At 32.1% G+C, this 16,249-nt stretch overlaps 1 protein-coding gene across 1 annotated transcript; it reads right to left on the bottom strand.

The window, feature by feature from the left end:
- Positions 1-1,707: 1,707 nt before the first annotated feature.
- Positions 1,708-5,390, bottom strand: LOC109812134 (Pentatricopeptide repeat (PPR) superfamily protein). The gene has a single exon (XM_020376023.3). It carries the CDS (start codon positions 4,900-4,902, stop codon positions 2,650-2,652), a length of 2,253 nt encoding a protein of 750 aa, XP_020231612.2. The 5' UTR covers positions 4,903-5,390; the 3' UTR covers positions 1,708-2,649.
- Between the last annotated feature and the right edge of the window lie 10,859 nt (positions 5,391-16,249).

Below are 16,249 nucleotides of genomic sequence, written 5' to 3' on the forward strand. Positions count from 1 at the left end.
AAATGGTCTTCAAATAACCGGTATCTACAACAACTTGAATGAGATGAAAGAGTCTTTACATACATACATAGTACAAACAAATATGAGGAAATTGGATCTACTTGTTGAATCCCACACATAGGAAAAAAACTCATCTAATGCTTCCCTATTCCATAGCTTACGCATCCTAGGAGAAGAAAGGCAATGCCAAATCATATTAATAAAATTACCTCGGCAACCAATATCAACTAAGATCCCCACGATAAAGTTACAATTCAACCTATCATAAGCCTTATTAAAGTCAATCTTAATTTGCCATCCAACCTTTAACACCCTTTTTATTCCGCATGGAATGAAAAACCTCCTGAGCTATGTTATCACTAATTTGACAGTTGGAAATGAAGCTACACTGACAGGGACTCACTAGTGACTCTATCAGATGTCTCAATCTATAAGCCAAGCTCATTGTAATGACTTGACATGAAACATTGGGCCTAAAATCTTTCAACTTCGTCACATTATTCATCTTGGGAATAAGGATAATAAGAGTATCATTTACCTCACTAACCTTTTGAGGATCCTGAAAATTTTCCTTTACCAGCCTACAAAGAGCCTCACCCACAACAGGCCACTGACTCCGATTACAATTAATCTACCTTTTTTCAACTAAGTTACAATGGCCAATTTGGCATGCAAAACAGGATGAATTCTGATATAAAAATAATAATAATTAAACCATGTAATGTTTGATAAGCCACTATACAAATTATTATATTATATCAAGTAATATCTTCATATATGATATATATATTTTGTGACAGAATATACAAATAATTTGGTTAAGTAATAATATTGTTTTTTACAAAATATCTGTTTAAGTTTATTACATGTTCATCTTAATTTGGAATTTTATATTACTTTGTTAGCTTTTTTTCATTACTAACTAATTAACTTTCTAAGTAAAGCTGTAAAAAATTAAGATCGTCGTATTAAGTTATATGAATATTTCAAATTTGATTCAATACCGGATGATCTTAAGTTTGATATAGGGACAAAAAAAAATCCATGTTTCCTTTTAGATTGTGTTTGTTTCAAAGTTCCTAATTTTATTTTTACAAAAGTGATTTGTTTTTTGGTACATTTTTTTTAATAAGTGGAGAGAACTTCTACAATTTCGGAGTCAATGCAACATGAGTAAATCCCCTTTCCAAGAGGATTTTTTCGGCAGAAATCAAGCCAAGGACATCCTTTTAGAATATCCTCATATTCACTCATATCTTGAAAACCTAGCATGCTTCCACTAGACCAAACCCCTTTGGATTTTAGGAAAGTAAATAAGTGATATTAAGAACGTAATGTTTTCATAGTTTGTACAAGTTAAAAAAATATTCTTGGTCGTTTACTTTTAGCTCCATCTCATGTTATAGGGGCTTCTGAAATTTTAATGAGAAAGACATAAATCAGAACTAAGTATCGATCTAAGAAAGGCTCATTTTCCTTGGTTCAAAATAAAACATGAGGCAAACTGCTGAGAAGCTGGTATTCTTCTTGAATGCATGATTCTCTCCGAGGAATCTAGTAAAAGTTGAGCGTAGTGTGTTACTAATGAACCTCTTAATGACGATAATTGCAGACAATCAATTGAAAAGATTCGGCAACAAATGAAAAACATCTCTAGAAATTGCTAATTGATGCTTCTCCAATTGGAGAATCCCTATATTCACAATGTCACGCAGCAGAACCAAAGAATCACGTCTCTTAAATTCATGAGACATCCTTAAACGGTGCCTTCATACATACCCACATAAACGTCACAGTTAAAGAAGCAACATTTATTATGATAAAAAAAAGTTAGTCCAATATGATAAATGAAATGTAATCAGAAGAAATACATGCTCTGCTCCAGAGAAAAAACTTCTGGAAGGTTTGGAGGCTCTGATGAGAAGTATCACAAATGAACTTGGCTTTGAATCTACTAACTGATGTGAAATCAGGTATCTACCACTAACATGGACATGGTGACCCTTGTAAAGGAAAATCTACATAATCTGGCCATGAGTGTTCAGGAAACATTATAGATGATCTGTTAGCCACAAAATGGTTGATGGAAAGAGCCAGAAAGTAGGTAGTTTGGCAGTTCAATGTATAGTTTTCTCGGAATTCTTCGTCGTCACCCGGTTCCTCAATCATGCTGATTACAGCCTATCAGATCTTGAAAAGGACAGTGTCAAAGGAAGAGAACCATCTACTCTAACATGTCAACTGCTTCACAGATACTCAAGTTTATTCTCAAGTCTCAACCATTAAAAGGCTTCAGATAATAGAAAATAATATAATTAGGCAAAGTTTTCTTCTCGCATAGTCGCATAGACCTGAAAGTTGTCTCCCTTCTTCCATCAGGCAGGCAGCTATAAATCTTGATTACAAGAACAAATGGAAGTGAAGAGAAAAGTTTACCAAACTGAAAACGACTGGAGCCACCAAGAATTATTAAGCTGTCTGTCACCAAAAGATGAAGCACACATATCTTCATTCTCGAGATTTTAAACTCCATGGCACCAAATTCTTGTCAAAGCAAATAATCTTGATTATTATCCGTTTTCTGATCTATTGAAGGACCATGGCAGAGAATTCCTCTTGAAGATAAGTCCCCAGAAAACCGTGAGCAATTTACCAAAAATCTCCACAAGAACAAACACCATCTTTGAAATGGTGAAAACGATTCGTGTCCCTTACATGAATTTCTCTTCCTTCCAATCTGCTTATTACTTTTATCACAGCATGGCAGTCATCACAGATTCTCAGATTCTTAATCACTTGAAGAGGTTGTCCTGGACTTGTGTTGAGTAGTCCTAATACTACTGCCAATTTTTCACTGTGCCCACACAATATCTGCTCCTTATCCTGTTCCTCCACATCTTGCAGCACAAAGTTAGTCTTAGGGAGGTAACCAGACTTCTTCATCTCCATATTCAATTTATCCAACTTCTCCAAAATCTCTTTCATTTGTGGATGTGATTGGTCACCAGCAAGAAGCGTGTGTACTTTGTGTCCAACTTCAATCCAACTATAGCCAGGGTTTTTCCTCAATCCCTTACTTTTCATCACTTCACGCATTCTATTTTCTTCACCCCACATGCCCTTTGAAGCATAGATATTGGACAGAAGAATGTAGTTCCCAGGGTTGGCTGGTTCCAAAAGGAAAAGCTTCTCCGCAGCAATCTCACCTAAACCCAAATTATTGTGAACTCTACAAGAACTCAGCAAGGCCCCCCATACACAAGCATCAGGCTCAACCGGCATTTCCTTAATGATAGAGTAAGCTTCTTCAAGTTTTCCAACACGGCTGAGAAGTGTCACCATGCAAGCATAATGTTCCATTCTAGGCTCAACACCATATTCTTCAGACATACTATTATAATAACGCCACCCTTCCTCAGTCAGGCCATTTTGCGCACACGCAGACAACACACACGTAAATGTAATAGAGTCAGGCTTCTGGCCACTCTGCTGCATCAAATGAAACATCTCCATTGTCTCCTTAGCCTTCCCGTGCATCGCATACCCACTCATAACAGCATTCCACGAAACCAAATTTGGGGCCGACATCCTATCGAAACAATGCCGTGACAATTGAATCCTCCCACACTTCGCATACATATCAATCAAAGCACTACCTACATACACATCATCAAAAATACCCTTTCTGAGAGAAAAGCAATGAATCTCCTTCCCCTGCATCAACGCCGAAACATTCCCACAAGCAGGAATCAAGCTGGGGATGGTCACAGCATTAGGCTCCACCCCATCAGCCTGCATATCTCTAAAAAGCTCCAACGCCTCCAAATCCCTCCCGTTCTGCGAACAGCTAGCAATCACCGACGTCCACGTGACAACATTCATCTCCATCCCACTCTCCTTGAACCTCCTAAACACCTCCAACGCCTCCTCAACCAAGCCATTCCGCGACAAGCCAGTGAGAAAAGCGTTCAAAGAACCAACTTCAATTTCCTCGACCTCATCAAACACCTGCCCCATCGCCTCCACACAGCCACATTTCCCATACATGTCAAGCATTGCACTAACCACAAACCTATCACACCCAAAACCTTGCTTGATGACATAGCCATGAACCTGCTTACCCATTACCGTATCCTCCAAGCACCCCACAGAGGGAAGCACGCAGGAGACAGTGCTGCCGTCAGGGAAAAATCCTTCCACCAGCATCACGCGGAACATGGCCACGGCCTCACCGTGCAAGCCGCTGTTACCGAACCCAGCAAGCATGCCGTTCCACGTCACCAAATTGGGGTCCACCCCATGATCCCTCATGGCGCAAAAGAGGTTCTTGGCCTCGTCTAGGAGGCCAAGGCGGGAGTAGCCGGCGATGATGGCGCTCCAGACGACGACGTCTCGGTGGGGCATTGTGTCGAACAGTTGGCGGGCGTGAGAGAGTTGGTGGCACTTGAGGTACATGTGGATGAGGGAGGAGGCGACGACGGAGTCGGACGCGAGGGCGGAGGCGGCGGCGAAGGCGTGGAGCTGCTGGCCGGGGCGGAGGGCGCGGAGGGTGGCGGAGGCCTTGATGGCGGAGGGGAGGAGGAAGGCGTCGGGGGCGAGGCGGCGGGAGGGGAGGTGGGAGAAAGCGGCGAGGACGAGGGGGGAGTGGGAGGAGCGGGCGAGGGCGTGGATGAGAGAGGAGAAGGAGAAGAGGGTGGGGTTGGGGAGGGTGGCGAGGATGAGGTGGAGTTGGGGGCTGGAGAGAGAGAAAGTGTTGGCGTAGAGAGAGATGAGGGCTGTGGTGAGGTGGGTGTCGGAGAATAGGTTGAGGCGGAGGAGGACGGCGTGGGCTTGCTTCGCGTGGCGCAGGGACGCCGTGGGGGAGGTTAGGCATTGGGACAGGGCCTGGAACATCCCACACATGCTCAGGTTGATGTCACTGTCTGGGGATTGGTAACTGAAACAATGCTGCTGTGTGTGCCATCATCAATTCAAGAGAGGTAAGTTCACTCTGGTTTTTAGTTTTTTTTTTTTCTGGGGACAAAATTTATCAAGTGTGATAGGTCATTTTTAGGGTTCTTTTAATTATAAGATGGGAATAATCGAATGAAATCAACCTTTGAAATTCTAACATAGTTTAGGTGATTTTCAGTTCTAGATTATTGATGAAAATTATTAGAGTTATGGTGGATCTTTTCACTAGTATGGATGCAATAAGCTTTCGAAAGTCACAAGATGGTGGTAGAAGACAAGGAATAATGTGTTACACTTAAGGATGAAAGTTTGAGGGGAGAATCTTCGCACAAGAAAAAGCTCTTTGATAAAAGATTAAAGGATAGATTTCTTTATGGAGGAAACTAAGATTTTAGGAAATAAAAATTGAAAGGTGTTTATTTCATATATCTCAAAGTAAATTTGCATATTACATGTAGAAAATAATGCATTTGGTTGACTTGCAATAAAAACTATATTAATTATGAGTAAGTATAATTATGAATAGTTATTTTATGTTTAAGTTAACTAATTTTAATTAATTAATTGTTTAGAAGTTTATAAAATAAATTAATCTAATTCTAGTTTAAGAATAATCTAGGTTAGTTTAAATTAATTTTAACTATCTAAATTAATCATTACAATTACTAAAATAATAATTACTTTTAACAAGTTATTGAGTGACTTAATTAACAATTTGAATGACAAAATTAACTTGGTTTAGATATCTAAACCATTTGCATAAATAAGTGGACATTCAAACTCATGGACCATAAAAAGATTTATGTCATCCAAAATCAATAAGTCTATCATGATTTTAGATGGTTATGCCTCTTAAAAACCACTAAATACACCATTAAGGAAAAATAATATAAGGACAAAAAAATTTATACTACTTAACCAAATTATAAGGTTAAAAAAAACTATATAAGAAAAATCGACAAATAGAAGATAAAATAATCTACTAAAATTATCCAAAGCTCAATAAGGATTAGGAATTTCTTCTTTTAAGTTTGGTCTACTTCTCTTTATTCCTTTTGGATTTAGCCATTAGATATGATATCATCAATTATATAATAAAAATTTTAAATATTATAATCAAATTTTAGTTCTTTAGTTTTTTTATTAGACATTTTCTATTATGTTAAACTTAATTTAAGGAAATATTTTTGCGAAATCATGGTTGGTTGGTTGGTGGTAATGCTAATATTCCTTTTGTAATTTTTAGGTTGTGATTCTTGGCTTTTTGTCCTAACTAAGGTTATTATGAAAATATATTATAGGAATGAAATTATTTTCAAACTTATTATCACTTTGGGGCAGTTAATTATGGATATCATTGATCAATCCAACGATACCCATGTCAAGTAATATTTTTTTATTATTAAAAACTAGGTTATAAAGTGATACATAATATCATATTGTTGATGTTAAAACTGCCTACCAGATTAATATTAGTGCATCCAACTCCAATATTACTTACTTTTTCTGGATTTTGTATAAGTGATGTTGTCCTCAAGTGGAGAACCTATTTTTTTTTTATAAATTATTTTTGAGTGAGAGAGAAAGAAGAAGTCAAATTATTTCAAAAATAACTTTATACTCTTTGATCTTATCCTTCATTTTCTTTTAATCTAATAATTCTAACAAATAGATTATCTTTGAATTAAGATAAAAAAAAATAGAATTATTCTTGAAATAATTAAGAGTAACTTAATCCATTTTCTTATTCTCTCTATGTAAATGGTATACATATAGTTATAGTTATCTATCTTACCAGTTGAGTGAAGCAGGCAGGGTTGGAGCAAGTGAACGAGTGGGCTAGATAGGCCTCTCTACTCCAATCGTAGCTCTTCTTCGTTGTGCAACTTATTCTTCCATAGTGAAGAACGAGAACATCTCGTTTAGGGTGCAGGAAGCAATTATCCAAGACAAGTTGTTGTGCACTAACTAGCCCAATGGTCTTCTAAATTAAAAAACCATAGCCCAATGGTCTCGTGCAATTCTGTTATTAACTTTTGTTTTCTACACATGTACTTGCATTTTTGATAGAAAATATAAAAAATATAGTGAAATTTATAGTTGATTGATAGAGTGTAATTAAATAAAATATAAATAAAAATTAGTATTTTAAAATTATATTTTATTAATTTAAATTTTTATAAAAAAAAATAATATATAAAATTACCATTTTGTTGTTATTTTTTTTAATGTTTATAATATATTACAATTATATCAGGTTGGAATATGATAAGGATGATTGAATATGAAGAAGAAAATTATAAAATAATCAAATATCTAGGATAATTGAATATCAAGTAACAAAAAGTAAAGATAATCAGTCATGATTCATTTAACTTGAAATTATATATATTATGATGTAGATATTTGATTATGCTAATTGATATAATTAAGTATCTACATCATAATCATAATCAATTATATTTAAAGTCAAATAAATTATACATTCAGCTATTATTACGGATAACAAAAAGACAAAGAGTAGAATTACTAATCAATCAAATTTCATAATAATCCTCCATATAAGATGATACTTCTTTAAAGTATGAGATCCACAAATATTTTCTCACAATTACACTCAAATCCAGTCTCTTAAACATACATTTTTTTTTAAATACCCTACAATCCACTCTCCTCTCAAATGCTGGCTAATTAAACTCACTAAGCACAGTGTAAAAGATAAGCAGTGAGATATTTTTCTCTCGTCTTTGAAGAGATATTTTAAGTGTATAAAAAGAAGAAAATAGTAAAGATGGGCTTCGAAATATAGGTTGATCGCTTTCATCGGTGGAACACGATCTCGTGATGACGATATCTATATTAACAAGGATGTTGTTTTTTATGCGATGAGATCCATGCTCCAATGCAATCATCATTTTGATGTGGTTTGTTTGAAAAAAGAGGGAAAGAAACAAAAAAAAAAACATACTAAATAAAGGAAATGAAAAATCGTACATAACATTTTCACTTAAATTTTTTTTAACAAAAATCTTTACTAATAAAAATTTAAAATTTCATATTTTTTGTTATTTATATTTTTTTTTAATTTAATATTATGATTTTACTGAATAAAAATATTACGTGAGAAAATCAAGATCCGTGAAAAATGGATGGCTAAAAAATGAATAAGAGGGATGGTGATAAGGTTGGTGGAAATTCAATTAAAGTGTCGGCATTTTAAGTTTGAGCCAAGTGTGCTGTGATCATGACTCATTAACTAGACACCACTACGCAATAAATTAAGAAATTTAAGTGATGTGAAATTCAATAAGATTCGTTTTAATTAAAATCATGTAAAGGATACATTTATTTTTTACTTATACAAGTTTTATATACAGAATGTTTTTGATATGAGAAACTTCTACGTATAAAAAAATAGTTATTGATATCAATTATAAGATTAAAATAAATTATTTAAATTAAAAGAGTATAAATAAGATCATCAAGTACTAAAATTATTATTTGTTTTATTAAAATTATTATTATAATAATTATTATTATTATTATAAATTGTCATTGATAATAATGATAATAGACTAATATTAATAATAATAATAATAATAATAATAGAGATAAATATAATAATAATGATACGTGATGATTCTATTTATAACCTTTTTAATTTGAGTTGTTTATTTTGATCTAATTATTATTATTAATAATTGTTATTTTTTATATTAAAATATTTCTATTTAAAACATTTTTTATACATATTTTGTTTAACTTGTAATCAACTATTTTTAAGATTAATTTTTAAAGTGAATTATAATAACATTTTAAATGTTTATAATAATCTTGTAATATAATATTCTCAAATAATTAAGTTTGTGTAATATCTTTTAAATAATTGACAACAAAAATAGTAAGAGTAGGAAAAGAAATCTAATGAAACCTTGAAACTTGACTAGTAGTAAAAGGTTTTAATAATATATGCAGAATTTTATGTTTGAATTATGTGGTCAGCTTTATAATTCCTCTAAATAAATAAAAATGTTTCAACGTAATTTACACTATTTTTTTAGGATGATAAGTGCAAATATTTTTCTTTAAGACTTTTGATTTACAATAAGTATTAATTTAGGAATAATTATATATTAAAACAGCCCGCCTATAATTAAAGGGGGAATAAAATATTTCCTAGTACAAATTGTTGGAGGCATAGTTTGTAACGATCTGTCATGGCAGCCACACTGCACAACATACAATTAATTATGCATATACATATACTAAAACAGTAATGTACAAAAATATAAACATATATACCACACAGATGGCCCAACATGCTATAAATATATATATTGAAAACTAACTACAAGATATTCTACCCCTAAGGATAGTCTACAAAATATAAGTATCTCCAACTCCCGCCACTAGGTGGCCTCTATCTTCAACATGCCAGCCTATCCCTATCATGCTCTCATACAATGTATGATCATCGCAGTCCAAACCACATGGAAACATGCAAGGGTAAGCTAGGTAAAATAAACAACACATAGTATATATATATACAACACAACAACTTATGGTTCATCATCATCACATTCAACGCAAACAACAAACAACTATTATATTACTCATATTTTCTACAACTTACAACACATCATCACATAACCACACATTAACACATCATCACATAACCACACGTTATCATCACATCAACACATCATCACATAACAACATTTTATCTTCACATCAACCCATGTTCAACTCATCAACACATATGCGTTGTCACGCATTTCAACTCGCAGATCTCCTACAACACAGGTGAGCAGTGTAAGTGGCTAGGTCCTACCGAACCAACAACACAAAACCCTTTTGGGCTTGCTAGGTAATCAAAAAATTTGGATAACAATCCACAACACGGTAACAGTTTCTCAGACTTTGTCACTTAAACAAGGAAGTATAGTACTATATCAGGATAAGACAACTAGGTTTAGGCCTACCACGACATTAGCTAGCTCAACTAAGCCACCTATGGGATTAGCCTACTGACTATCCTCTAAATACTACAACCCTCTGATACTCGGTTAGGAACTAAGTTCCTGACTTCGTACTTTACTCGAAGTGACTGCCTGTAATCTGTATAGCTCGACCTAACCCCTATACCGTGGTCACTTTGTACACGTCTGCCTCGACCTTACCCACACATGGGACCAACTAAGTCCTAGGGAAGGACAACATATCATCCACTCTAAGATACAACTTCCCGAGGAGGGTTTTCAACAAATTAGGCTCTTAAAGCACCACAACTATCTCAATCTGCACAATGGGATGAGTAACTTTGAAAACATCTCCCCTAATCCTAGTAATCAACAACTCATCATCACAACTCAATCAACACACAGCTCAACAGTACAGTTCAACTCAACAACTCGAAATAACAACACAACAGCTCAATTCAACTCAACAACTCGGAATAACAATACAACAACTCAATATAACAACACAATAGCTCATTTCAGCTTAACAACTTGGAATAACAACACAACCGCTCATTATATTTTTCAGCACACAACTCATACAACACATAACTTTTCAACTCATATATCACCTCTACATAGCTACTTAACTTCACAACTCGTTTACAACACTATGTTCAACATGCATCTCAACATCTCACAACTCAATCATCACTATTCATATTCAAATTTAAACAACGTAGTAAAACTTTATAACAACCTACACTCTCATCTAACAACTTAGCAACATTATCATCATGCACTTCACAACTCTCAACTAAATCATCTCGTCATATTTCACAATATTTATACATAGTCAACGCGCAACATATAACAACTTAAATTTTAGCATGCCTCAATAATACATCTTTTCAACATATAATTTAATCAACACACAACACTTAAACAACTTCAACAACATACAACATATAAACAACTCCAACCACACGCAACATGTTCAACACATAATTTTCTTATAATATCCCAACACACTATACAACTTATCAACATTCAACACCTAAAGTTCCTTATCATACAACATCTCTACAACTTATTCATCATCATTTAACAATAATACAACTCAAACAACAAGTTTTAAACATATAAGTCATTCATCAAGCAAACAACAAACTTATTTGGAAAAGAAATTTATTAAGCTAAGTTTCCACGCTCAGTGCAGAAACTCGTGCTTAGCTTCAGTCTTCCAAAGGCACAACTCAGCTCCCACGCTATGCCTAGAATCCCACGCTCAGCGTTAACCTTCCAGAGACACAATTCACTCACTACTACAAAAGAGACATTTTACGTCTGTTATTTTAGACTTTTTACATCAAAAAATAGTCCAATGTTAATGCGAGAGACGTAAATTTACGTCAGTTATAATATGTCTGACGTAAATTTACGTCGATTGTGATATGTCCGACGTAAAATTATTGCTAGACATCCACAAGAAAGACGCAAGAAAGACACACAAATTGACCCAATAAATTATTAAACCTAAAAAATGTTTAGTACTGCAGTTCAATACCCATCAAGTAACAACCATAAATATATTTTCTAGTGTTAATGAGGAATGCATGAATCCAAAATAAATAAAGAGGAAAAAGAAAGGCAACGAGAAAAGAAGGAAGGAACGACGAACGAAGAAAGGAAGGAAGAAACCTAACCTCAAATCCAATCAGTGAGAAAGAATCCAAAATAAATAAAGAGGAAAAAGAAAGGCAACGAGAAAGGAAGGAAGGAACGACGAACGAAGAAAGGAAGGAAGAAACCCTGACCTCAAATCCAATCAGTGAGAAAGATCTAGAACCACCCACGGTAGTCGAGAAGCCGTTCACCGGAAAGCACAATGACCGAAAATGCCCATACTAAGTCGACGAAGCCTCGCCGGAAATCGCCCCACCAATAGAAACCCTCCTCTATTATGTAAATATGGCACGCGCGAAGAAGACGAAGTGGCTGGAGGGAAAATAAAAAGCTCTTTTACGTCGGAATACACTGGGGCCAACATAAAATTGATAATCTACGTCGGACATCAGTCACATCCGACGTAGATTTTGAAATTTACGTCGGCCCCAATGTAGTCCGACGTAAAAAAGTTTGTTTTATTTTCAAAATTTCCGCCGTGTCTTTTTTATGTCGGATATTTTTATGTTCGACGAGAAAACACTGACATAGATTCTATATTTTGCACTAGTGACTCTCACGCTAAGCCCTGAATCCCACGCTTAGCCTCAGAGTTCCAGCAGCATTTACAAATTGTCATGCTAAGCATGAAAACTCATGCTTAGAGTCCCAAATGCAGAAAATTCATACTAGTACATGAACAACTCAAATCTCCCAACCCTCTCAATCTATGAATTGATCAAGACATGTAACCCAAAATACTTCAAAAATTGACACCATACAACTCAGAAAATTCAAGAAGAACAACATGCATTCACAAAAGCTTAAGAAGATCATCAAATTTCAATCTTGCCTCAAGAATAACAAAATCCCCAATTTCCACACAAAATCCCTTTGAATCCTTCCCACATTTGCAGATTTCCCAAATCTATCAACAATAATCTTCAATTCATTTAATAGCACCATGTTTTAAACCCAAAACCCCAAAATCCAAGCTTCCCTTACCTCAAAAAGAAGTGAACGACAAACTCCGCACGACTTTGAGTTTGAAGAAGATGAAGAATGGTTGATGAACAGCTCTAGTGCTTACCACCTCAGCCTTGGGGAAAATAAATCAGAAATCAAGGTTTAGAGACTTGAGAGAAAATGAAAGTGAAGGAGATTTAGGGTTCTTACATAGTTTTAAAAATTGAACCGGTCATTAAATCGATTAAGATATTGGGTTAGTGGGTGAACGATTGAATTAGTGAGTCACTAATTGAACCGTATAGCCCGATTTTCATTATTATTTTTTTAAAAAAATATTTATGTTAAACCTATCTTATACTTATAAATTTTAATAAATTCATATCCTATTTTAAATTTTAATTTCCATCTTATTTAAAATTATCTTTATTTTTATTTTGTATAAAGAAATATATAAAAAAAATTATATGTTAAACTGTATATTAATACAAATTAAAAATATAAATAATATGTACATATATAATATACTTGCAATTGATATCACAAAATAATATATGTAATATCTACACGGATATTATATTATTAAATATATAATTTAAAATTAATAATATATTATAAAAGTTATTTAAGTTGCATATATTACAAACAAATACATGAACAACTCTTTGCTCTTCCATTAACAAGATTCAATTTTCATTGTTATTTTTGTGGTTTGCGGTCCCTTAAAAAAAATTGTGGTTGAACCGATTTAACTCATCGGTTTACTGGTCAAATCGAAAAATTGAATGGTTCACTTCGATTTAAAACGAGTTAAATACATAATCGATCTAACTTAAGACTTGGACTAACTAGACCACAAATTTCCAGTCGGACCGACCGATCTGATCCAATTTTTAAACTAGTGACTGGAGGCTAGCTAGACAGACTCCAAAACATTGGGAAGATTTGCAATATTTATTAACTTATTAAGGATTATATTAAAATATGATTGACCCCTTAATTATAACTTTCTTAATACTTTGGATAATGTTGTGTTAGATATTATATTTTCCTTAGATAATTTTTTCTCTCAGTTTTGGAAAATTAAGTTAGTGGCCTTTTTTGTTTCGTCCCTAGAGTATCTACCACCGATAGCAGTGATTAATCTCCTCGCTACGTTGGAGGCACTTCAAAGGGTAGGATAGCTGGTCTCAAGATTTAACGCGGCTGCATACACAAGGCAGGATTCGAACCCCTGACCTTGCTTAAGTGTGGATCAACCCCTATCATTGAACTACACGCTTAGGGTTAGTTAGTGGCCTTCTAACTTTCCTTTCTTTTGAAACCAAATATATATATATATATATATATATATATATATATATATATATATATATATATATATATATATGAAGAGCATGACACCTTATAATATGGTAGTTTGTGTTTAGTGTAATTATTAATAATATAAATTTAAATATATTTTTAATTCTTTATCTTCTATTTTTTAAAAAATTGGTTTTCTATGTCTTAAAGATTTATTTTAAGTTTTTAACTCTCAAAATTAAATTAATGTTGCAATTTTGAAAACAATTATTATTTAAGTTTAGAATACAATTATTATTTAAGTTTAGAATACAATTTTGAACTCTTTTTATTTATACTTATCTATAATTATTATAAAGGAGATAATTATAAAGGAGATAATATAATATTTTACTATTTTTTGTCTTTACTTATAAATGAATTATTATATTTCTTGAGTGTTAAAAAAATATAATTTCTTATATTTTCTTTAAATAATTTCTCATAATTATTTAATATCTTATTATTGAAATTATGAAGTGTCTCGACCTCTTTAATTATTATATAAAAGAAATATTTTTTATGATAACTATTGACTTTCATTTTTATATGGACTATTTTCTCTCTTATTTTTTTTTATTAATTTTTAAAACTACTTTTTCTTACAAGTAAATTCTCATTTTTTTAATTTTATTTTAAAATTACAATAATTACTCATAAAACTAATTTTATTATTTTTTGTACATAAAAGATATATATATATATATATATATATATATATATATATATATATATTTTGCAGTAGTGTAAATTTCGAGTTTTACCAATAACTAAAAAACATATGATATTAGATTTTTTTTTTCAATCTTTTATTGATTATGAGAGTTACCTGTTCATGTAATTTTCATTATGTTTATAATATTTTTTAATTATAATATAAGTTAGGGGTTTTACAATTTTCATGAAATAAATTTTGTATTTAAATTAATTAAAAAAAATTAAAATAAATCTTTCAAGGGTTTAATGACCAAAAAGAAATTTATAAAAAGAAAATAAGGGCTCAAAATATATTTTAGTCATAAATAAACGTTTGAATGTAAATTATAATTAAAAATAATTATATTAATTATAAAAATTTATTTAAAATGAATTTTATTTAACTTTAAAATAGATGATATCATGTGATTTTTTTTGTCACCATTCCTTTAGTATGAAATATTCACTGACGTTGATAAACATTAATTTCTATAAAAAAAAATATAATTAATCTTTTTTAGTGAGTCTTTCTTCTTAATTCTACAATTTTTTCATTTATAAGTTTCATAATTGAGATATTGCTTAAAGGATTTTAATCCAATTTTATTCATACATATAAGTAATTAATTCAAATATTTTAAATCTAAATAATAATTTTACTCATATCAAGTTTAAATGACTTTTCACAAAATACATATATTAAAAAAATAAAAAATAAACAAAATTCAATTTTTATTTCTTAAATTTTGAATTTAATAATCTGAGAGCTAAATTAATTTTTCATTGAATAAATAAATTCTAAAATTTAAAATAATAAATACTTCATTAAATAAATTTTATTTAACTTATAATATAGCTCTTAACATGTAAATAAATGTCAAATAAAAAATTATTTAATTTAACGAGTAAATGATGTATATAATGATAATGTAAAAATGTTTTATATTACCATTTCGTGACAAAAAAAATTTATGAATAGAATAATGATAATAAAATTTAAATCTAAAATTTTGTACATCTATTTAACAAGGGGTGTCATATATATCAAATTTGTTCATTCTTACAATAATTTTATTTTTGATTGATTGACAACTTTATTGACTTTACAACTAATTTTTCCCCATTTTTTTTTCTTTATTCCTCACTTTCCCCTCTCTCTCTCTCTCACTCTTCGGCCCCATGTTATGTGTATGCGTTACCAACTTACCAAAATAGTTGCACCGCACGATTGAATATTGACCGTTGGATCAAAATGGGGTATAGATTGACTTCACACACAGAAACTTCACTTTTCTAGGCGCTCATTTCTCACCAGGTGGCTCTTTCGCTCTTTCCTTCACTACGTGTTTGTGACTTGTGACATTTCTTAATACCAAATACCTCATCTTATGCATAGTTATGTGTGATATATTTTAATTTAATTGTCTCAATAAAATCCAAATATTCTCGTGCATTAAACGCTTACTCACTGCTTTTTAACCACGTCAAGTTAATGGTATTGTTATCTTTATTATAATTTAAGAAAAGGAAAAAAATTAAGATAATTATAATAAATGATGAACTTAATAAAGCATGCTTCCTTTGGAAATAAACTCATTCAGTAGTTAAGTTTTCTAACTAAAGAAAAAAAAAAACTTAGTTGAGATTGAGAATGAAAATTCTACTTT

Source organism: Cajanus cajan, chromosome 1, assembly GCF_000230855.2.
Source record: "Cajanus cajan strain Asha chromosome 1, NIPB_CcT2T_4, whole genome shotgun sequence".
In the NCBI taxonomy this organism is placed as follows: domain Eukaryota; kingdom Viridiplantae; phylum Streptophyta; class Magnoliopsida; order Fabales; family Fabaceae; genus Cajanus; species Cajanus cajan.

Bases quoted from the DNA above. Each gene is read 5' to 3' on its own strand.
- LOC109812134 (XM_020376023.3), bottom strand. From the start codon at position 4,902: ATGTGTGGGATGTTCCAGGCCCTGTCCCAATGCCTAACCTCCCCCACG.